At 50.1% G+C, this 24,298-nt stretch overlaps 1 protein-coding gene across 3 annotated transcripts in view; it reads right to left on the reverse strand.

The window, feature by feature from the left end:
• TCTN2 (tectonic family member 2) overlaps positions 1–24,298 on the reverse strand; it is a 108,004-nt gene that overhangs the window by 28,332 nt on the left and 55,374 nt on the right. For all 3 annotated transcript variants that reach the window (XM_075322679.1, XM_075322686.1, XM_075322675.1), the window contains exons 7-10: positions 18,648–18,780; positions 17,308–17,452; positions 9,608–9,664; positions 9,233–9,364 (exon numbers count right to left, since the gene is read on the reverse strand). In XM_075322679.1, coding sequence (XP_075178794.1) covers positions 9,233–9,364; positions 9,608–9,664; positions 17,308–17,452; positions 18,648–18,780 — 467 coding nt within the window. The remainder of the gene's footprint in view (positions 1–9,232; positions 9,365–9,607; positions 9,665–17,307; positions 17,453–18,647; positions 18,781–24,298) is intronic.

The raw sequence follows: 24,298 nt of genomic DNA on the forward strand, positions 1-24,298 counted from the left end.
CCTTACGCTGGCCAGCGACAAGGACAAAGAGCGCATCTGAACGGCGCAGGGGCGCCGTGCGAGACACGTAGAACCGGAGTGCTCTCACTAGATCCAAAGAGTGCAAATCCTTTTCACACTGGTGAATTGGATTAGGGCAAAAGGAAGGCAAGGAGATATCCTGATTTAGATGAAAAGGGGATACCACCTTAGGGAGAAATTCCGGGACAGGACGCAGAACCACCTTATCCTGGTGAAAAACCAGGAAGGGGGCTTTGCATGACAGCGCTGCAAGCTCACTATGGGGAGATAAGGTATGCACACCAGTGACTATGTAGGGGGAATACATGGAATAGCAGAAACTGCTGTGTGAATACTGACTTGAAAAATCCAATAGCTATATGTAAAGTGAAAATGTGAAAAATGGAATCTGCATTACTGCCATGAACATATGAATCAAGAGAAATTTAGCTACTGAATTGATCAATGCAATAGAGCCCCAACACTACGCCAAAGTATTTCTCTACGTTGGGGTCCCTAGCTTGTGTGTGTCCTCTCATGCAGTTAAAAAACTTACCGTGTATGGGAGCTGAGACCCAGGCTATATATGCGTATGATATGGATTGGCAATAGGTGTGGTTGGGGAGGGTTCCCAAACGAAAAAATACTAACAATAAGGATAACGTTTGGAACACCATTCTAAGTCTGAACTGGGTGCAAAAACCTAAAAAAACATCACTATGGGGAGATAAGGTATGCACACCAGTGACTATGTAGGGGGAATACATGGAATAGCAGAAACTGCTGTGTGAATACTGACTTGAAAAATCCAATAGCTATATGTAAAGTGAAAATGTGAAAAATGGAATCTGCATTACTGCCATGAACATATGAATCAAGAGAAATTTAGCTACTGAATTGATCAATGCAATAGAGCCCCAACACTACGCCAAAGTATTTCTCTACGTTGGGGTCCCTAGCTTGTGTGTGTCCTCTCATGCAGTTAAAAAACTTACCGTGTATGGGAGCTGAGACCCAGGCTATATATGCGTATGATATGGATTGGCAATAGGTGTGGTTGGGGAGGGTTCCCAAACGAAAAAATACTAACAATAAGGATAACGTTTGGAACACCATTCTAAGTCTGAACTGGGTGCAAAAACCTAAAAAAAACATCACTATGGGGAGATAAGGTATGCACACCAGTGACTATGTAGGGGGAATACATGGAATAGCAGAAACTGCTGTGTGAATACTGACTTGAAAAATCCAATAGCTATATGTAAAGTGAAAATGTGAAAAATGGAATCTGCATTACTGCCATGAACATATGAATCAAGAGAAATTTAGCTACTGAATTGATCAATGCAATAGAGCCCCAACACTACGCCAAAGTATTTCTCTACGTTGGGGTCCCTAGCTTGTGTGTGTCCTCTCATGCAGTTAAAAAGGACACACACAAGCTAGGGACCCCAACGTAGAGAAATACTTTGGCGTAGTGTTGGGGCTCTATTGCATTGATCAATTCAGTAGCTAAATTTCTCTTGATTCATATGTTCATGGCAGTAATGCAGATTCCATTTTTCACATTTTCACTTTACATATAGCTATTGGATTTTTCAAGTCAGTATTCACACAGCAGTTTCTGCTATTCCATGTATTCCCCCTACATAGTCACTGGTGTGCATACCTTATCTCCCCATAGTGATGTTTTTTTAGGTTTTTGCACCCAGTTCAGACTTAGAATGGTGTTCCAAACGTTATCCTTATTGTTAGTATTTTTTCGTTTGGGAACCCTCCCCAACCACACCTATTGCCAATCCATATCATACGCATATATAGCCTGGGTCTCAGCTCCCATACACGGTAAGTTTTTTAACTGCATGAGAGGACACACACAAGCTAGGGACCCCAACGTAGAGAAATACTTTGGCGTAGTGTTGGGGCTCTATTGCATTGATCAATTCAGTAGCTAAATTTCTCTTGATTCATATGTTCATGGCAGTAATGCAGATTCCATTTTTCACATTTTCACTTTACATATAGCTATTGGATTTTTCAAGTCAGTATTCACACAGCAGTTTCTGCTATTCCATGTATTCCCCCTACATAGTCACTGGTGTGCATACCTTATCTCCCCATAGTGATGTTTTTTTAGGTTTTTGCACCCAGTTCAGACTTAGAATGGTGTTCCAAACGTTATCCTTATTGTTAGTATTTTTTCGTTTGGGAACCCTCCCCAACCACACCTATTGCCAATCCATATCATACGCATATATAGCCTGGGTCTCAGCTCCCATACACGGTAAGTTTTTTAACTGCATGAGAGGACACACACAAGCTAGGGACCCCAACGTAGAGAAATACTTTGGCGTAGTGTTGGGGCTCTATTGCATTGATCAATTCAGTAGCTAAATTTCTCTTGATTCATATGTTCATGGCAGTAATGCAGATTCCATTTTTCACATTTTCACTTTACATATAGCTATTGGATTTTTCAAGTCAGTATTCACACAGCAGTTTCTGCTATTCCATGTATTCCCCCTACATAGTCACTGGTGTGCATACCTTATCTCCCCATAGTGATGTTTTTTTAGGTTTTTGCACCCAGTTCAGACTTAGAATGGTGTTCCAAACGTTATCCTTATTGTTAGCGCTGCAAGCTCAGACACTCTCCGAAGTGATGTGACTGCCACCAGGAAGGCCACCTTCTGCGAAAGAAGTGAGAGAGAGACATCCCGCAGCGGCTCAAAAGGTGGTTTTTGAAGAGCTGTCAGGACCCTGTTAAGATCCCAGGGTTCCAACGGACGTTTGTAAGGTGGGACCATGTGGCAGACCCCCTGCAGGAACGTGCGGACCTGCGCAAGCCTGGCTAGACGCTTTTGAAAAAACACGGAAAGCGCCGATACTTGGTCCTTGAGAGAGCCGAGGGACAAACCCTTGTCCATTCCAGATTGTAGGAATGAAAGAAAAGTGGGTAAGGCAAACGGCCATGGAGGAAAACCGTTATCAGCGCACCAGGATAGGAAGATTTGCCAAGATCTGTAATAGATCTTGGCGGACGTTGGCTTCCTGGCTTGTCTCATGGTGGCAATGACGTCCTGAGATAACCCTGAAGACGCTAGGAGCCAGGACTCAATGGCCACACAGTCAGGTTGAGGGCCACAGAATTCAGATGGAAAAACGGGCCTTGTGACAGCAAGTCTGGGCGGTCTGGAAGTGCCCACGGTTGACCCACCGTGAGATGCCACAGATCCGGATACCACGACCGCCTCGGCCAGTCTGGAGCGACGAGAATGGCGCGACGGCAGTCGGACCTGATCTTGCGTAGTACTCTGGGCAGCATCGCCAGAGGGGGGAACACATAAGGCAGTCGAAACTGCGACCAATCCTGGACTAAAGCGTCCGCTGCCAGAGCTCTGTGATCCTCAGACCGTGCCTGAAAACCCGTGGGGCTGTCGCCAGGCTGAAAGGCAATGCCACGAACTGGAGGTGTTCGTCTCCGATGGCGAAACGCAGGAAACGTTGATGTTCGGGTGCGATCGGCACATGGAGATAAGCATCCTTGATGTCGATCGATGCTAGGCTAGGAAGTCTCCTTGTGACATCGAGGCGATGACCGAGCGGAGAGATTCCATCCGAAACCGTCTGGTTCTCACATGTCTGTTGAGAAGCTTGAGGTCCAGAACGGGACGGAATGACCCGTCCTTTTTTGGCACCACAAACAAGTTGGAGTAAAATTCGCGACCACGTTCCTGAAGGGGAACGGGAATCACAACTCCTTCGATCTTTAGAGCGGCCAGTGCCTGAAAAAGTGCGTCGGCCTGTGCGGGGGGCGGAGAGGTTCTGAAGAAACGAGCCGTAGGTCGGGAGCTGAACTCTATCCTGTAACCATGAGACAGAATGTCTCTCACCCATCGGTCTTGAACATGTGGCCACCAGGCGTCGCCAAAGCGGGAGAGCCTGCCACCGACCGAGGATGTGGCTAGGGGAGGCCGAGAGTCATGAGGAGGCCGTCTTGGAGGCAGTGCCTCCTACGGCCTTTTGGGGGCGTGACTTGGACCGCCACGCATATGAGTTCCTCTGGCCTTTCTCCGGCCTGTTGGACGAAGAGGATTGGGGCTTGGCGGAGGGACGAAAGGACCGAAACCTCGATTGGATTTTTCTCTGCTGAGGTCTCTTAGGTTTGGACTGGCGTAAGGAGGAGTCCTTTCCCTTGGATTCCTTAATAATCTCATCTAATCGTTCGCCAAATAAACGGTCGCCAGAAAAAGGCAAACCAGTTAAGAACCTTTTGGAAGCCGAGTCTGCTTTCCATTCGCGCAGCCACATGGCCCTGTGGACTGCCACGGAGTTAGCAGATGCTACAGCCGTACGGCTAGTGGAGTCCAGGACGGCGTTCATGGCGTAGGACGAAAAGGCTGATGCCTGAGAGGTCAAAGAAGAAACATGCGGAGCAGAATTCCGTGTGACAGCATTAATCTCAGTCAGACAAGCCGAGATTGCTTGGAGAGCCCACACAGCCGCAAAGGCCGGGGCGAAAGACGCGCCCGTGGCCTTATAGATAGAGCTCTTGGTGAAGTCTGTCTGTCAGTGGCATCCTTCAAGGATGAGCCATCGGCAACAGACACAACGGACCTAGCAGGCAATCTGGAGACTGGAGGATCCACCTTGGGAGAGTGTGCCCAGCCCTTAACGACTTCAGATGGAAAGGGATAACGCGTGTCAATGTGCCGTTTAGCAAAGCGCTTGTCCGGGACCGCTCTGGGCTTCTGAACAGCATCCCTGAAGTTAGAGTGATCAAAAAACGTATTGCGGGTACGTTTGGGGAACCGAAATTGGTGTTTCTCCTGCTGAGAAGCCGAGTCTTCTACAGGAGGAGGCGGGGGTGAGAGATCCAACACCTGGTTGATGGACGAGATAAGATCATTTACTAAGGCGTCCCCCTCAGGTGTATCAAGGTTAAGGGCGAAGTCAGGGTCAGAGCCCTGAGCTACCACGTCCGCCTCGTCTTCCTGAGAGTCCTCAAGCTGGGATCCCGTGCAGCGTGAGGAGGCCGGAGAAGAGTCCCAGCGAGGCCGCTTAGCCGGTCTGGGACTGCGGTCCGGGCAGGAGTCCTCCGCCTGAGACCTAGGGGCTAACCTGGGAGCGCGCTGCGGCGCGGACCGAGAGGGGCCTGGAGGAGACAAGCTAACAGGGGCCGGGGCCTGTGAAGGGCCCAGTCTGGACTGCAAAGCCTCCAGGAGCTTAGATGACCATTTGTCCATAGACAGTGCAATGGATTGATAAAGAGACAGAGTTTCTCAGCGAAAGAGGCCAACACCGGTGACTCTGTCCCTGCAGCCTGCTCAGGGGGAGCAGGGGGATCTACATGAGCCGAGGGGCCCACAAGTGCCCGAGGCTCCGGCTGAGCAAGCGAGGCAGGAGTCGAGCATTGCTCACAGTGAGGGTAGGTGGATCCCGCAGGCAACATAGCCCCACAAGAGGTGCAGGCCGCGAAAAAAACCTGTGCCTTAGTAGCTTTGCTCCCTGTGGACGACATGCTGTTGTCTCCTAGGAGAGTGACCACTGAGGGTATATGGGAAAAGGGTATACAGCCTGACCGAACAGATTATATATATATATATATATATATATATATATATATATATCTATTCCGGCACCCTAGGGGGACCAGCACCGGAGACCGGTGTGGCTAACCGACCGCTAACGAGCGGAGTGTGTCCTCCAGATTCCCTGTCGTGGATCCCCCGGAGCTGCAGAGCTGTGTAACTGAGAAGCATCCACCGGCAGAATGCCAAAAAATGGCCGCCGGAGCTCTCAGGGGAGGAGTGGGGCCGAGGGCGGCGCCAGCAAAGAGCGGGAATCTGGGGTCCCCACAGTGGTCAATGAGGGGGGAGGGAGCCATGCAGGATGCTCCAGCCCTCACATCCGACGTCATGTCGGTAATCCCGCCCTTACCCCTGACAGGCAGGCCCGGGGGCGGGATTTTGCGACTAGGCCGCGGCGAAGCCGGGGACTAAATTTGAGGCCGCGCCCGACAAGCAGGCACGATAGTCCGCCGGGCTCCTCAGTTTTACAACTACCGCGGCTTCCGAGAAGAAGGTGCGCTCCCTGTACAGTCCCCCCATGGGGACACAGAGTACCTTCAAGTTGCAGGGCCCGGTCCCTGGGGTTGAAGAGGCTCCGTTCCGGCAGGTTCCACCAGGGGCTGCGGATGGAGCACGGTCCCAGCAAATGGATGACCGCTCAGGATCCCACTTCTCCCAGAGCCGCATAAGGGATGGTGAAGGAGACGGCATGTGGCTCCAGCCTCCGTACCCGCAATGGGTACCTCAACCTTAACAACACCGCCGACATAGTGGGGTGAGAAGGGAACATGCCGGGGGCCCCATCAGGGTCCTCTTTTCTTCCATCCGACATAACTATGTATGAGAATGCATGAGTGGATGTGTGCCTCCTTCCACACAAAGCATAAAACTGAGGAGCCTGTGGTCCACGGGAGGGTGTATAGGCAGAGGGGAGGGGTTACACTTTTTAAAGTGTAATACTTTGTGTGGCCTCCAGAGGCAGAAGCTATACACCCAATTGTCTGGGTCTCCCAATGGAGCGCCAAAGAAAAAAAATAAAAATGGTCATGTCAATTCTTTTCTGCGTTTTCCACCCATGCAATGCATTGGAAAAATGCAGCAAAAACGCACGAAAATGTGGTAAAACGCAGTGCGTTTTTACCGCTGCGTTTTTGCCACGGGTGCATTTTTGCGGCCAAAAATGCAGCGTTTTTGAGAAGTGCAAAAACGTCAGCGTGCGCACATAGCCTCAGGGTACATGACCATGATCGGGAAAGGCTGCATCCTGGATGCAGTGTCAGCCCTCCTGCGGATACGCAAGTGTGCTCTGCAGGAGACCGCAGCTCCCATACCCACAATCAGGGTTTATCAGATAGTTCATAAATCAGTGTAGGGGTAATCTAGATTACCATTTCCCAAAGGCAACTGAACCCCTAAGCTAAAGACCTATAGATAAAACTTAACTTTTATTCATTCAATTGTTAAATCATTACATTAAGTGCCCTGTACACACGTTTAAAACCACTTAGTGCAGGAACAGCTCATCTCATCCCTTTATGGAGATACACAATCTTATCTCTCTCCTACTGTGATTATTTAACGGTCACATAGTCTGTCCTAGCACTAGCTGTTAAAATCCTAAAGGTAAAGTATCCTCAACATGTTTCACATATACAGACTTCATCAGGGAAGCATGTGAGGCTCAAAATTTAGGACTAGTCTTAAGTTTAGGGGTTTACTTGCCTTTGGCAAATAGTAATTGCAATCAGGGTTTGGGGCGATGTAGACTGTAACAGTGTTCTCCCTGCAGAGAACAATCGTGTCTCCGCAAGCAGAAACTCGGAAAGCAGTGTCACATGTGAATTTACGCTGTGGAGAAAAGAAGCACAGTGGGCAAGAGATTTCTATAACTTCCATCCTCTGTGCTTATATGAGGGGCTGCTGATAAGTCTTTGGCTTTACCCAGAAAGAAACAAGATAGGATGATGAAACTACATTTATTCCACATACTCTCCACTGATGTCAACACACTTCTTACATCGGTATTCCAAGTTCTGTAAGCCTAGCAAAAAGGATTTCAGTTGCGCCTCAAACCAGGCACTGTAGCAGCCATGGCATCAGAAATGGTGTGAAATTTGGTACCCTTGAGGTGTTTCTTCAGGTTTGGAAACAGATGATAGTTGGAGTGAGCTAGATCTGGTGAATAAGGTGGGTGGGTCAACCAGCTGGAAGCCCAGCTCTGCCAGTTTTGCAGTGGTCGCTTGTGCAGTGCGAGCGGAGGTGTTGTCTTGCAGGAACAAGATTCCTTTGGACAGCTTGCTGCGCCTTTTAGCCTTCAGAGCTGCCTTCAATTGGTCCAAAAGTTCAATGTAATATCTTGCATTGATGGTGGAACCCTTTTGAAGGTAGTCCACTAGCATCAGACCCTCCTTATCCCAGAACACAGACGCCATCACCTTAGTGGCTGATTTTTGCATGCAGAACTTCTTTGGACGAGGAGAACTATTCTTTTGACTGTTCCTTGTTTTCAGGGTCATACAAATAAATCCAGGTCTCATCCATAGTGACCAGTCTATCCAAAAATTTCTTATCAGTCCGGAAACGCTGACAAATGGACCGGGAAGTTTTCATTCGCATGCTTCTCTGACTGATCTGTTGTCAAACATTTGGGGACCCACTTTGCAGATAGCTTCCTCATGTCCAAATGTTCATGGATAATGACACAAACACGTTCACGGGAAATCGCCATGATGTCTGCTATTGCTTTATCTGAAATTCGTCGATTCTCCAGTATGAGGTTGGGCACAGCCTCGGCGATCTCCGGAACAAAAACCACTCTCGGTCGACCAGGACGTTCCTCATCATTGGTGCTGAAATGGCCTGTTTTAAATTTGGCAACCAAATTCTTAACTGTGGAATATGAAGAGCATTGATCCCCCCTAATGTCTGCGACATATCACCATGAATATCCTTCGCAGACTTTTCTTGCAGAAACAAGTATTTTATCACTCCTCTGCTCTCAGTTGCTGTGAATATCGCATTAGACTCCGCCATTTTGTTTTCCCGCGTGCGTAGAACACCGTTGCCATAAGTAACAAACACAAAATTTTGAAAACATATATTATACACATAAGAATTTCATGTGATGTAACATTCATTACCATGGAAAAAAAAGATCACAAAGCCAAAGACTTGTCAGCAACCCCTCATACTATACAACACAGTGTTTTGGATGCAGCGAAAGCACGCTGCATACAAAACGCTGCTATTCCTGATTGTGGGTATCCTTAAAGGCCCCTGTACACATTAGAATAATGTGACCTGAACCTGATGATTACAGTGGGATCGGCCAACCATTTTACATGAACTTTCCCCCAGCAGATGTTGTCAGGAGTAAAGAAGAATAAAACATATTACATTTTAATGCCCAGAAGTGTTGTTTTACCATTGAAAACAAACCTGTAAACTTAGCAAATGTGCGTGTATATGGGTAGATCAGGAACGATAGCTGCCTGCCAGGCAGGTTTATGGGCACCTTTAGCCTCTACATACAAAAGGCTAGACCCACAAGTGTCAGACAATTATAGTATATCTCATGAGTTGATGAGAATAGCCTTTTTAATAAGTTAAATTAGCAAACATGCAGCTGACATCGACATCCAAAGTCATAAAACGTATATTACCCTGATGAGTAAGAGTGATATTAGCAGTCTCAATGGTGACCTGTATTTCCCTTAGTCTATTGGCTTCCCAAATAAATGTGTAGTCTGCTGACACATTCACATCACACTGTACAACTTCTGGTAGACTGGGTCCTATGGAGAATAGAAGGATTACAAAACAATAGCATTCCATTGTGTTACACGTAGATCAAAATATATATTGTTACCTAGAATTACAACCTGATGTAATATATATATATATATTACATATATATATATATATATATATATATTACATACATATATATATATATATATATATATACGCGCGCACACACACACACACACACACACACACACACACACACACACTTTTCATTCAGACAAATGCCATACCTGTAGGGACTATAGCCAGTGTAATACTTTTAAGCTGGATATTCAGGGGAATGGTACCTGAAATAAAGAAGGGAATTTTGTTTACTTACCGTAAATTCCTTTTCTTCTAGCTCCAATTGGGAGACCCAGACAGTGGGTGTATAGCTACTGCCTCTGGAGGCCGCACAAAGAACTACACTTAAAAGTGTAAGGCCCCTCCCCTTCTGGCTATACACCCTCCCGTAGGAGTACGGATTCCTCAGTTTTAGTACCAAAGCAAGAAGGAGGAAAGCCAATAACAGTTTCAAAACCAAATTCAATCCGATAACTAGATCGGAGAACTTAAGAAACAACGTGAACAACATGTGCACCCGAAAAAACGAAACCCTAAAAACAGATAGGGCGGGTGCTGGGTCTCCCAATTGGAGCTAGAAGAAAAGGAATTTACGGTAAGTAAACAAAATTCCCTTCTTCTTTTTCGCTCCTAATTGGGAGACCCAGACAGTGGGACGTCCAAAAGCAGTCCCTGGGTGGGTAAAAAGATACCACATGAACGGGCTGTCATACAGCCTCTTCCTACAGGTGGGCCACCGCCGCCTGAAGGACCCGTCTACCTAGGCTGGCGTCTGCCGAAGCGTAGGTATGCACTTGATAGTGTTTGGTAAATGTGTGCAGACTCGACCAGGTAGCCGCCTGGCACACTTGCTGAGCCGTAGCCTGATGCCTCAACGCCCAGGACGCACCAACGGCTCTGGTAGAATGGGCCTTCAGTCCAGATGGAATCTGAAGCCCAGCAGAACGGTATGCGTGAAGAATTGGTTCCTTGATCCACCGCGCCAGGGTGGATTTGGAAGCTTGCGATCCCTTATGCTGACCAGCGACTAGGACAAAGAGCGCATCCGAACGGCGTAGAGGCGCCGTGCGAGAAATGTAAATCCTGAGTGCTCTCACCAGGTCCAACAGATGTAAACCCTTTTCAAATTGGTGAACTGGATGCGGACACAAAGATGGCAAAGTGATATCCTGATTGAGATGAAAGGAAGAAACCACCTTGGGAGAAAACTCTGGAATTGGACGCAGTACTACCTTGTCTTGGTGAAACACCAGGAAGGGAGATTTGCAAGATAACGCCGCCAGCTCGGACACTCTTCGAAGAGATGTGACCGCTACAAGAAAAACTACCTTTTGTGAAAGCCGAGAAAGGGGAACCTCTTTCAAGGGCTCGAAAGGCGGCTTTTGAAGAGCAAGGAGAACCTTGTTCAGATCCCAGGGTTCCAATGGCCGTCTGTAAGGAGGAACGATATGACAAACTCCTTGGAGAAACGTGCGTACTTTAGAAAGCTGTGCCAAGCGCTTCTGAAAGAATACGGATAACGCGGAGACTTGACCCTTAAGCGAGCTAAGGGACAAACCTTTTTCCAACCCAGACTGCAGGAAGGAAAGAAAAATTGGCAATGCAAATGGCCAGGGAGAAAACCCTTGAGCCAAGCACCACGCTAAGAATATCTTCCACGTCCTGTGATAGATCTTAGCTGAGGATGGTTTTCTAGCCTGTTTCATTGTGGCAACAACTCCCTGAGACAAACCTGAGGCCGCTAGGATCCAGGACTCAATGGCCACACAGTCAGGTTCAGGGCCGCAGAATTCAGATGGAAAAACGGCCCTTGAGACAGCAGATCTGGACGGTCTGGTAGTGCCCACGGTTGGCCTACCGTGAGATGCCACAGATCCGGGTACCACGACCTTCTTGGCCAATTTGGAGCGACGAGTATGGCTCGCTGGCAGTCGGACTTCATTTTCCGGAGAACTCTGGGTAACAATGCTAGAGGTGGGAACACATAGGGGAGTCGGAACTGCGACCAATCCTGAACCAAGGCGTCTGCCGCCAGCGCTCGGTGATCGTGAGACCGTGCCATGAAAACTGGGACCTTGTTGTTGTGCCGTGACGCCATCAGATCGACGTCCGGCGACCCCCAGCGGTAACAGATCTGTTGAAACACGTCCGGGTGAAGGGACCATTCTCCTGCGTCCATGCCCTGGCGACTGAGAAAGTCCGCTTCCCAGTTTTCCACGCCTGGGATGTGAACTGCAGATATGGTGGACGCTCTGCTTTCCACCCACGTCAAAATCCGCTGGACTTCTTGAAAAGCTTGGCGACTGCGTGTTCCCCCTTGGTGGTTGATGTACGCCACCGCCGTGGAATTGTCCGACTGAATCCGAATCTGCTTGCCTTCCAGCCATTGTTGGAAGGCTCGCAGGGCAAGATAGATTGCTCTGATTTCCAGAACATTGATCTGCAAGGTGGACTCTTCCTGAGTCCACGTCCCCTGAGCCCTGTGGTGGAGAAACACCGCTCCCCACCCTGATAGGCTCGCATCTGTCGTGACCACTGCCCAGGACGGGGGAAGGAACGACTTTCCCTGTGACAATGAGTTGGGGAGAAGCCACCAACGTAGAGAGTCCTTGGCAGTCTGAGAGAGGGAGACAGTCCTGTCGAGGGACGTCGATTTCCCATCCCATTGGCGCAGAATGTCCCATTGGAGAGGGCGCAGATGAAACTGCGCGAACGGGACTGCCTCCATTGCTGCTACCATCTTTCCTAGGAAATGCATGAGGCGCCTCAGTGAGTGCGACTGGCTCTGAAGGAGAGATTGCACTCCAGTCCGTAGCGAGCACTGCTTGTCCAGTGGAAGCCTCACTATCGCTGATAGAGTATGAAACTCCATGCCAAGATAAGTCAGAGATTGGGTCGGGGTTAGATGAGACTTTGGAAAGTTGATAATCCACCCGAAAGTCTGGAGGGTGTCTAGCGCCACCTTCAGACTGTGTTGGCATGCTTCTTGAGAGGATGCCTTTATAAGCAGGTCGTCTAGATACGGGATGACCGAGTGACCCTGCGAGTGCAGAACAGCTACTACTGCTGCCATGACTTTGGTGAAGACCCGGGGGGCTGTTGCCAGACCGAAGGGTAACGCTACGAACTGTAGGTGCTCGTCGTGTATGACGAAACGTAGGAAACGCTGATGCTCTGGTGCAATCGGCACGTGGAGATACGCATCTTTGATGTCTATTGATGCTAGAAAATCTCCCTGAGACATTGAGGCTATGACGGAGCGTAGGGATTCCATCCGGAACCTCCTGACTTTTACGTGTCTGTTGAGCAACTTCAGATCCAGGACGGGACGATACGATCCGTCCTTTTTTGGGACCACAAACAGATTGGAGTAAAAACCGTGACCCTGTTCCTGAAGAGGGACGGAGGTCACCACTCCTTCCGCCTTTAGAGCGGCCACCGCCTGCAACAGAGCATCGGCTCGGTCTGGTGGTGGAGAAGTTCGGAAGAAACGAGTTGGCGGACGAGAACTGAACTCTATCCTGTACCCGTGAGATAGAATATCTCTCACCCAACGGTCCTTGACGCTTGCTAGCCAAATGTCGCCAAAGTGGGACAGCCTCCCACCGACCGCGGGTGTGGGCATCGGAGACCGCAAGTCAGGAGGACGTCGTTTTGGCAACGGTTCCTCCGGCTGGTCTTTTTGGGCGTGACTGAGACCTCCAAGAATTTGAACGTCTCTGGTCCTTTTGAGTCTTTTTTGACGAGGCGAATTGGGACCTGCCCTGTCCTCGAAAGGACCGATAACCAGACTGACCCCTCCTCTGTTGGGGCTTGTTTTGTCTGTGTTGTGGCAAGGAAGAGTCCTTACCCTTGGAGTGTTTGATGATTTCATCCAAACGCTCTCCAAACAATCGGTCACGAGAAAAAGGCAAATTGGTTAAGCACTTCTTGGAATGAGAATCTGCTTTCCAATGTCTCAACCACAGAGCCCTACGCAAAACAACTGAGTTGGCTGACGCCACTGCCGTGCGGCTTGTAGCGTCCAGAACAGCATTAATCGCGTACGACGCGAATGCCGCCATTTGCGAGGTCAATGGTGCTACCTGCGGGGCAAATGCACGTGTGACTGAGTCGACTCGCGCAAGCCCGGCCGTGATAGCTTGGAGTGCCCATACGGCCGCAAAAGAAGGCGCTAATGACGCTCCAATCGCTTCATAGATGGATTTCAGCCAGAGCTCCATCTGCCTGTCAGTGGCATCTTTAAGTGCCGCTCCATCTTCAACAGCAACCAAGGATCTAGCTGCAAGCCTGGAAATTGGAGGATCCACTTTTGGACACTGGGTCCAACCCTTGACCACTTCAGAGGGAAAAGGGTAGCGTGTATCTTTAAGTCGTTTAGGAAAACGCCTTTCAGGATAAGCGTGGGGTTTCTGGATTGCGTCTCTGAAGTCAGCGTGGTCCAGAAAAGTGCTTAATGTACGCTTAGGGTATCTGAAATGGATTCTCTCGTGCTGCGAAGCTGACTCCTCTACAGGAGGAGCTGGTGGGGAAATATTCAACATCTTATTGATGTTAAATATAAGATCATTAACTATGGCGTCACCATCTGGTGTATCTAGATTGAGAGCGGTCCCAGGATCAGAATCCTGATCAGTTACGTCCGCCTCATCACCCATAGATTCATCCCGCTGGGATCCAGACCATTGAGATGAATGTGAAGGCCCGTCATAACGAGCCCGCTTAGGCTGCCCGGGGCCATCGTCCGAGTCAGAGTCTTCACCCTGAGGTGTAGATGCCCGTCCCGGAGCTAGGAGCTGAGGGGGACCAGGGGGCAATACATGCACAGTGTCCGTGGTCTGAAGTACAGGCCTAGCTCGCAATGTGTCAAGAATTTGTGACATAGTGAGAGACATTCTGTCCGCAAAAGCTGCAAACTCAGTTCCTGTCACCTGGACAGCATTCACAGGTGGTACACCCTGGGACACGTCCAGCAGAGGTCCCGACTGTGCAAGCGCCGCAGGGGCCGAGCACTGCACACAATGGGGGTCCGTGGAGCCTGCCGGTAGAAAAGTCCCACATGCGGTGCAGGAAGCATACAATGTCTGTGCCTTGGCACCCTTGCGTTTTACGGGCGACATGCTGCTGGCTCTCTGCATGTGAGAGAGTCTATAGCCAAAGGGCGACCAGCGCTATGTAATACCAAGTATTTGTAGCAACAAAATACTAAGAATACTACGAGCACAAGAGGGGGTGAGCCCTGAGGGCTGCTTACCGCCCGCTGAACAGCGGGTAAGAGGCTGCAGAATGCCTTGTCTGGGTCTCCCCGGCTCCCCTCTGCAGCTCAGCGTGTCAGCAAGAATGGCTGCCGGCTAATGTGGAGAGGGGCGGTCCGTGGGAGTTCCCAAACAAAAGTGCGGGAACAGTGTCCCCTCTGTGCTGACTGTGAGGGCTGGAGTATGTAAAAACGACTCCAGCCCTCAGCGCTGATGCACTGGCCAGCGTCCCGCCCCTCTCCTGACTGGCAGGTCTGGGGGCGGGAACGAACGAAAGCAGGCCGCAAAAGCCGGGGACTCGAGTTATCAGCGCGGCCGCCGTAAAAGCGCGGGCCGCGCTGAAGTCCCCGGCGCACTACAAGTGCCAGCCGCGCCGCTGTTCCAGCGGCCGGCGCGACCGAGTCCTAGACGTGGGCAGCGTCCCGCCCCTCTCCTGACTGGCAGGTCTGGGGGCGGGAACGAACGGAAGCAGGCCGCAAAAGCCGGGGACTGTAGTTATCAGCGCGGCCGCCGTAAAAGCGCAGGCCGCGCTGAAGTCCCCGGCGCACTACAAGTGCCAGCCGTGCCGCAGTCCCAGCGGCCGGCGCGGCCGATTCCCATAAGTGTGCCTGCTTCAGCTAAGCTGAATGAGGCCATGGCACAGGCGCCGCAGCGCTGATGTCCCCCGGCGCACTACAACACCCAGCATGCTGCGGTGTGAGCGCCAAATGCACGGGGACACAGAGTACCTTAAGGAAGCAGGGCCATGTCCCTGATGTACTCCGCTCCATCCAGCATCTTCTCCAGGGGCTGTAGATGGAGCACGGTCTCAGTGCCTGGAGACCGGTAAATCCCACTTCACCCAGAGCCCTGTAAAAAGGGATGGGGAAGGAATCAGCATGTGGGCTCCTGCCGCCGTACCCGCAATGGGTACCTCAACCTTACAAACACCTCCGACATAAGTGGGGTGAGAAGGGAGCATGCTGGGGACACTATATGTGTCCTCTTTTCTTCCATCCGACATAGTCAGCAGCTGCTGCTGACTAAAAACAATGGAGCTATGCGTGCGTGTCTGACCTCCTTGCGCACAAAGCTAAAACTGAGGAATCCGTACTCCTACGGGAGGGTGTATAGCCAGAAGGGGAGGGGCCTTACACTTTTAAGTGTAGTTCTTTGTGCGGCCTCCAGAGGCAGTAGCTATACACCCACTGTCTGGGTCTCCCAATTAGGAGCGAAAAAGAAATGAGCATTAAAGGAAATCTGTCAGCAGGATTTTGCTATGTAATCAGAAGACAACATGCTGCAAGGGTTAAAACATAGAATTCAGGGATGTCTGTTTCTTATCAAAGTCCAATCTGTTATTTATTTGCTATGTTTGTTTAAGCAGCTGGACGCTTATCATTGCTCATACTAGAAAGTTACCCGCAGGGCAATTCGGCACGCCCCCTCCTCTGATTGTACATTAACAGATAGGTGCCAATCTCTATTGAGAGTCTGGAGTGAATGTGACAGCTTTCTGAGCTCTGCTGCTTAGCTATATTTAAAAATTCTGATTGTGTCAGAACTGCTGCAGCCAGTAATCTAAGTGATACACGGTTGGATTCAGGGCCTACATCAAGCTGCTCTCACATGAGGTAGCAGAAACCTGATGACAGACTCTCGTTAATGTTTTAAGACTTAAAATGTCCAAGCAGGTTTTTGGGGTTTTACAACTCTTAAGGCTGCTTTACACCAGACAATCTATCGTGCGATAGATCGTCGGGGTCACGGTTTTTGTAACGCACATCCGGCATCGCTGGCGATGCCGGTCTGTGTGACACCTCCTAGCGACGCAGTATCGCTCACAAATCGTGAGTCGTGTACTGCTCGTTAGGTTCCATAATATCGTTTAATTTAGTTGTTCATCGTTTCCGGGGTAGCACACGCCGCTCCGTGTGACACCCCGGGAACGATGAACAGCAGCTCACCTGCGTCACGCGGCCGCCGCCGGCTATGTGAAAGAAGGAGGTGGGCGGGATGTTTACGTCCCGCTCATCTCCGCCCCTCCGCTTCCATTGGCCGGCGGCCGTGTGACGTCGCTGTGACGCCGATTGTCCCTCCCACTCCAGGAAGTGGACGTTCGCCGCCCACAGCGAGGTCGCACGAGAGGTAAGTATGTGTGACGGGGGTTACTGACTTTGTGCGACACGGGCAGCGATTTGCCCGTGACGCAAAAAGGACGGGGGCGGGTACGATCGATTGTGAAATTGCACAATCGGTCGTACCGTGTAAAGCAGCCTTTACACTGTAAAAAATACCATTGGATAGTTAAATATTCCAAGAATAAGGCAAAATTTAAATGCCAATATTTCTCTAAATACAGAAAAAATAATTTCCAAATGCTGGCGATCCCTCTATAAATGACCAGCTTTTGTTTTGGTGGATATTTTCTTATTCTCTGTGAAGACGTATTAGGAACAATTAGTGGAACCTGAGCCAATGTTCCCTTCTTTCTAAAATGACTTTTTCTAAAAAAAACTTTGCAGAAGAAAACTTGATATGCCTCTATGGCATGTCAGATGTCAAACACTTGGAGCAAGAATTTTTCTGACCAAAATAATTAAAAAAAAAACAACAAAACATTAAAAACTGACCTCCGCTGCCATCTTTAACGTTCAGGTGATCCAACTGAAATGTCCATGGATCTGTGCACACTGATATATCAGTGACGCATGTAGTGCTGAAATCTTGAAGATAAGCCACTGGTGCGTCTCTCATACATGTCCCAATAGGAGATTGCTATGGAGAAAAGAGAGGGATACAAATGTCACCTTCAGGCAATTACTTGCCAGATCACTGAGCGATTGCACTAACACACAGTAATTGGCAGACCTTACAAGTTCAATGAAGCTCAAGAATAATGATTCTGGAAAGTAGCAGCTTAAAAGGAAGAAATCATCAGAAAATGACCTATTGTTTAAATTAGTGTTTTTTTGTTGTTGTTTTTTTAAATATAGGTTTTTATTTCCGGTGTTTTATTTCCATATCACAATCTGTATTCAGTCTTGCGTACACCCTAACGTATGTGTATGTCAGTCAGGATGCGCATATGAGCAAGGATGGTTGACCTTAGGGAGATTAACCACGGGAAGGGCAGTCTCCAGTCAAGGAGACCACCTATGCCAAACATGGTATCCATCCACAGACAGCCTTTTCGGGGTATTTGCCCCTCATCAGTGTGGAGTAGGAATCTGGCTAGAGGGAGCATTGCCTAGTAAAAGACTATGTGAGCAAGGATGGTTGTCCTTAGGGAGATCAACATCCACCACTGTGGAGACACCATCACGTGTTTCTCAACACAGTGATTCTAGAGCAATGCCCCCTGGGAAATATTCAAAGCAAGAAGGCCTGCGGAGACACCATCACATGTTTCTCAACGCTGGCAGGAAACTAGCCAGGTCTTTCACCGGGAAGGAACAACCACGGGAAGGGCAGTCTCCAGTCAAGGAGACCACCTATGCCAAACATGGTATCCATCCATACAGTAAAATACTGTACATACTGTATGTAAAATTCTCTTGCCCAAAGGGGAATGGATCATTTATGATGTGCAGTCTATGGGTAGGTCTACAGTGGTATCACATGTGCCATTAATTATCCGCGTCTGTGGTCATTTTTTACACAACTTTGAATATTTCATATAGTAATGCATGTGTAATTTTTTACATTTATAATGCATAGTTGTTCTGGATTTTGCCAGCTACTGTATGTACATCTAAATATGCTCCTTACCCCACGACTGTGGTGATGTAATCCGTTGTGCCTTACCCTTTTTCACCTCTCTGCACTAATTAATATTTTAATTGGGTTGAACACACAATATATATATAATATATCAATATATATATATATATATATGTATATATATATATATATATATATATATATATATATATATATATATATATATATATATATATATAAAAAGCAGTACCTGTGGAATGGTAAGATAGTCATTGAATCCATTCTGGTCTATTAATATTGCATCTCCTTGTTTATAACCATTAAGAACTCTTTCATATATGGACTGGAAGTTCAAAGTAAAAGATGAAGTCTGAGAAGGAGATCTGTAAAAGTCAAGGAAAGAATTGTCTTATTACTCAGAGAAAATTAGTTCTGACATTAATACAAAGCTAACGGACCAATTTTTCTCCAAAATATTAGGATATTATGCAGTCACGAGAGACTATAGGGATATCGTGAAATCGGGGACCCCTAAGCTGACCCTCAGACTAGGGGGCCCTGTGCTATCCCTATTCTCAGAGATACGCCTAATGGTGGGGATGTCCGAGTCTCCTTCCTGGCCCTGTTTCTCACCAACCCTGATCTTATATCTCCTCCTCTTCCCCTGGGGGGGGGAGGGCTGGGAAAGGAGTGTGATTGAACCCACAGAAATAGACAAACAGGGAAAACCAAAACTCTGTCACACAGCATGCCCATACAGCAGAATAAAGAGAATTTTGTTACTTACCGTAAATTCTTTTTCTTATAGTTCCGACATGGGAGACCCAGACCATGGGTGTATAGCTTCTGCCTCCGGAGGACACACAAAGTACTACACTCAAACGTGTAGCTCCTCCCTCCGAGCATATACACCCCCTGGATGACAAATCTAACCAGTTTAGTGCAAAAGCTGAAGGAGGACATCCACCCATAAGTAGAGACAGAGTAAAACCCGGAATAACCGGAACCTCTGTCTACAACAACAGCCGGTGACAACACACGGAACAAGAAATTGCCAACAGGCAACAGGGAGGGTGCTGGGTCTCCCATGTCGGAACTATAAGAAAAAGAATTTACGGTAAGTAACAAAATTCTCTTTTTCTTCATCGTTCCTTATGGGAGACCCAGACCATGGGACGTCTCAAAGCAGTCCATGGGTGGGAAATAAACAGAACTGAGAAGTAGGTAAAACCTAACTTCACAAATGGGCGACAGCCGCCTGAAGGATGCGTCTGCCCAAGCTCGCATCTGCCGAAGCATGAGCATGCACTAGGTAGTGCTTCGAAAAGGTGTGCAGACTAGACCAAGTGGCAGCCTGACAAACCTGCTGAGCCGTAGCCTGGTGCCTGAAAGCCCAGGAGGCACCGACAGCTCTGGTCGAATGCGCCTCAATCCCAGGCGGTGGGGGCACCTGAGAACATTGGTAGGCATCGGATATGGCCAACCTAATTCAACGAGCTAAGGTCGGTTTAGAAGCCGAGAGACCCTTGCGCTGACCCGTGGTTAGCACAAAAAGAGAGGTGCACCGCCTGAGAGCGGCGGTGCGTGACACATAGATCCGGAGCGCCCGCACCAAATCCAAAGTATGCAACGCTTTCTCAAAGCGATGCACAGGGGCCGGACAAAGGGAAGGCAATGAAATGTCCTGGTTAAGGTGGAAAGGAGACACCACCTTAGGGAGAAAGCCCGGAGTCGGACGGAGAACCACCTTGACTTGGTGAAAAAACCAAAAGGGGTGACTCCGAAGAGAGCACAGTCAAATCAGAGACTCTCCTGAGAGAAGTTATGGCCACCAGAAAGACCACCTTCTGTGAAAGACGAAACAACGAAACCTCCCTAAGAGGCTCAAAGGGGGGTTTCTGTAAGGCCGTGAGGACCAGATTAAGGTCCCAGGGATCCAGAGGCCGCCGGTAAGGCGGAATGATGTGAGACGCGCCCTGCATGAAGGTGCGCACCTGGGCCAGTCGGGCGATACGCCGCTGGAACAACACTGACAGAGCCGAGACCTGTCCCTTGAGGGAATTGAGGGACAGTCCTAGCTGCAGACCGGACTGTAGAAAGGACAGGATGGTCGGCAAGGAAAAAACGGCCAAGGAGCATGGCCGGAAGAGCGACACCAGGACAGGAAAATTCTCCAAGTCTTGTGGTAAATCCTGGCCGAGGAAGACATCCGAGCCTGAGTCATAGTGGAGATGACCTCGGAAGGAATGCCTGAAGCCGTGAGGATCCAAGGCTCAAGAGCCACGCCGTCAATCTGAGAGCCGCAGAATTCTGGCGGAAAACGGACCCTGTGAGAGAAGGTCTGGGCGGTCCGGAAGATACCACGGCACCTCTACGGACAGACAGAGCAGGTCTGGGAACCAAGCTCGCCTGGGCCAGTCTGGGGCGATGAGTACGACCCGACGGCCCTCCATTCAGATCTTGCGCAGGACTCTGGGCAAGAGAGCTAGAGGGGGAAACACGTAGGCCAGACGGAACTGGGACCAATCCTGAACCAGCACGTCCGCCGCCAAGGCCTGAGGATCGTGGGAGCGAGCCACGTAAACCGGGACCTTGTTGTTGTGCCGGGATGCCATTAGATCCACTTCCGGCGTGCCCCACCTGCGGCAGATTGACCGGAACACTGCCGGATGCAGGGCCCACTCGCCGCTGTCCACGGTTTGACGGCTGAGATAATCTGCCTCCCAGTTTTCTACGCCTGGGTGCGGATATGGTGGACTTGGAGTCTTCCGTCCACTGATGCGTTGAATTTCCAACAGGGCTAGGCGCTGCGCGTCCCGCCCTGGTGATTGATGTAGGCAACTGCTGTCGCGTTGTCTGACTGGACTCGAATGTGCTTGCCCGCCGACAGGTGGTGAAAAGTTACAAGAGCTAGGAGCACAGCTCTGATTTCCAGCACATTGATCGAGAGGGCTGATTCGGACGGAGTCCAAGTGCCCTGTGCTCGGTGGTGGAGAAGCACTGCTCCCCAGCCGGATAGACTGGCATCCGTGGTGAGAATCACCCATGACGGGGCCAGAAAAGAGCGTCCCTGGGACAGGGAGAGGGGCCGAAGCCACCACTAAAGAGAGCACCTGGTCTGTGGCGACAGAGCCACCAGCCTGTGCAAGGAAGAGGTCCACTTGTCCCAACAGCGGAGAATGTCCAGCTGCAGGGGACGCAGATGGAACTGGCAAAGGGAACCGCTTCCATTGACGCCACCATCTGACCCAGCACCTGCATGAGGTGCCTGATGGAATGCCGGCGGAGCCTCAGCAGAGAGCGAACCGCCAGATGAAGGGACTGCTGTTTAACTAAGGGCAGCTTCACAAGTGCCAGCAGAGTCTTGAATTGCATCCCTAGGTACGTAAGTTCCTGGGTCGGGATCAGAGTGGACTTGCAAGCGTGGTGAGAGTGAGCGAGACACTCCGCTGACAGTCTGCACTGGATGAAGCCTTGACTAGAAGGTCGTCCAGGTAAGGAATCACTGCCAACCTCTGGAGGTGCAGAACCGCAACCACTGCTGCCATGAGCTTGGCGAATACACAAAGGGCTGTGGCTAACCCGAAGGGGAGAGCCACGAATTGGAAATGCTCCTCTCCGATTACAAAAACGTAGCCAACGCTGGTGTGAAACTGCGATTGGCACATGCAGATAGACATCTCTGATGTCAATGGATGCTAAGAAATCTCCTTGGGTCATTGACTGATCGCAGAGATTCCATGCAAAAATGCCGCACCTGAACATGCTTGTTGAGAAGCTTGAGATCCAGGTCGGAAGGCACCGTCCTCTTCGGGGACTAGGAAGAGATTTGAGTAGAAATCTCAGGACCGTTCCCAGTCGGGAACTGGTACAATTACTCCACAGGCCTGCAAGAATGCCACGACCCTCTGTTTGGCGGGCTGGATAGAATTCTATTCTGCAGCCGTGGGAGATGGTAACCCACACCCACTGATCGAAGACGTGTTGAAACCACACGTCGCCCAAGTGGGAGAGCCTGCCACCGACCAAGGGCGTTGCTGGCGCGGCCAGATAATCAAGAGGAGGCTGCCTTGGTGGCAGCAGCTCCTGCGGACTTCTGAGGACGCGGCCTCATGCGCCAGTTGGTTTACGGACCTTGGCTGAGTTAGTGGACGAGGCCGAGGGCTTAGAGGACGACCAGTTAGAGGAACGAAAGGAACGAAACCTCGACTGGTTCCTGCCCCGGACAGGTTTCCTGGGTTTGTGGCATGGAAGTACTCTTCCTGCCAAAAGCTTCCTTAATAATTTCATCCAGTTGTTCACCGAATAGACTGGTCCCAGCAAAAGGGAGCCCAGCAAGGAACTTCTTAAGAAGCATCTGCCTTCCACTCTCGAAGCCACAGGAGCCTGCGGATAGCGAGGGAAGTAGCCGAGGCCACCGCAGTGCGGTGGCAGTCTCCAGCATGGCAGACATGGCATAGGATGAAAAGACTGAAGCCTGGAAGTTAAGGCAACCATTTCGGGCATAAAGTCCCTGGTGAGGGAATGCATCTCCTCCAGAGAAGCAGAGATGGGTTTGAGAGCCCGCACTGCTGCAAAAGATAGGGAGAACAAGGCCCCTGCCGCCTCATATATAGATTTGGCCAGAAGGTCAACCTGGCGGACAGTGGGATCCTTAGAGAGGTGCCGTTAGCCACTGATACAACTATCCGGGCTGAAAGTCTAGACACCGGAGGGTCCACCCTTGGTGAATGAGCCCACTCCTTGACCACCTCTGGTGGAAGGGAGAAACAGTCATCAGAACCACGCTTTGGGAGCGTCTGTCAAGACAGGCTCTGGGCTTGGTCACAGTGGGCTGAAAACTGGAGTGGTTAAGGAACACACTCCTTGTTCTCTTAAGGTATACTGATGCCTTTCTGCCAGAGGGGGATGCTCCCCTGATACAGGCGGATTGAGGTCCAGTACAAATATAATGGACGCAATCAAATCATTAGCATCTGCGTCACCTTCGGACAGATCAATGGTACATGAAGTAGCGTCCGAGCCCCTAGTAAAGACATCCTCCTCGTCCTGCGAGTCAGCTCGTGAATCAGAGCTGCGGGACGGGGAAGGACAGGGGACCCTGCGTCTCCATTTTAGGAGGACGGGGTCTGAGACCAGATGAAGAGTCCTCTGTGAGCTTTGCTGAGCGAGCCGTAGCAGCAGAAGCGCCCTGAGAAGGGGGCTAATGCATGCTCAGCAGAGTCCGGGACAGCTGTCCCCTGGAAAGAGCGGATTCTACCCAAACCGGGGGTTCAGCCACCGGAGCCGGAGCAGCTGGAGGGACCACTGATGAGCCTCCAGGCTGAGGGACCACTGTGTTTATGTGCTTGGTACAGGCAGTACGAGTCTACATGCAGTGCATATTAAGAACAGCCTTGCAGCCTTGCTCTGATGTGAGACATGCTGCAGAAGTGGGGGCTCTGTCCAGAATGACCCCCAGCAGAGTATATAAACAGAGTATATAAGCAGCTGCACAACCGGAGGTTGTGGCTTGCCAGACCGTTTAACATACATCTCTGTGCCCTCCAGTCCCCCAGCCCAGGCCCCCATTTGTCACAATGTGGTATCTCTGTGCCTATGCAGACATTGAGAACGCTGATAAAATGGTGACCGGAGCGAGGAGAGGGGGCGGGGCCTACTCTGAGAGCGGGCAAATGAGGTATACAGGGGAGGGAATCTTTCCTCAGTGAGGAGTGTCCATTCCCTGTGCTGAACAGCCGCTGGGCGGAGCCGCACTGTCCCTCTGCATGACTGACATGCAGGGGCAGTGAAACCGAAACTAGGCCTCAGGCGAAGCCAGGGCCTAGATTTAAACATGCGGCCAGCGTGCAGGCACCATCGGCGCGGTTCTCCAGTGAAAACTGGAGAACCGGCCGGAAA

The sequence above is a fragment of the Anomaloglossus baeobatrachus genome, chromosome 1, assembly GCF_048569485.1.
Source record: "Anomaloglossus baeobatrachus isolate aAnoBae1 chromosome 1, aAnoBae1.hap1, whole genome shotgun sequence".
NCBI classification, from domain to species: Eukaryota; Metazoa; Chordata; class Amphibia; order Anura; family Aromobatidae; genus Anomaloglossus; species Anomaloglossus baeobatrachus.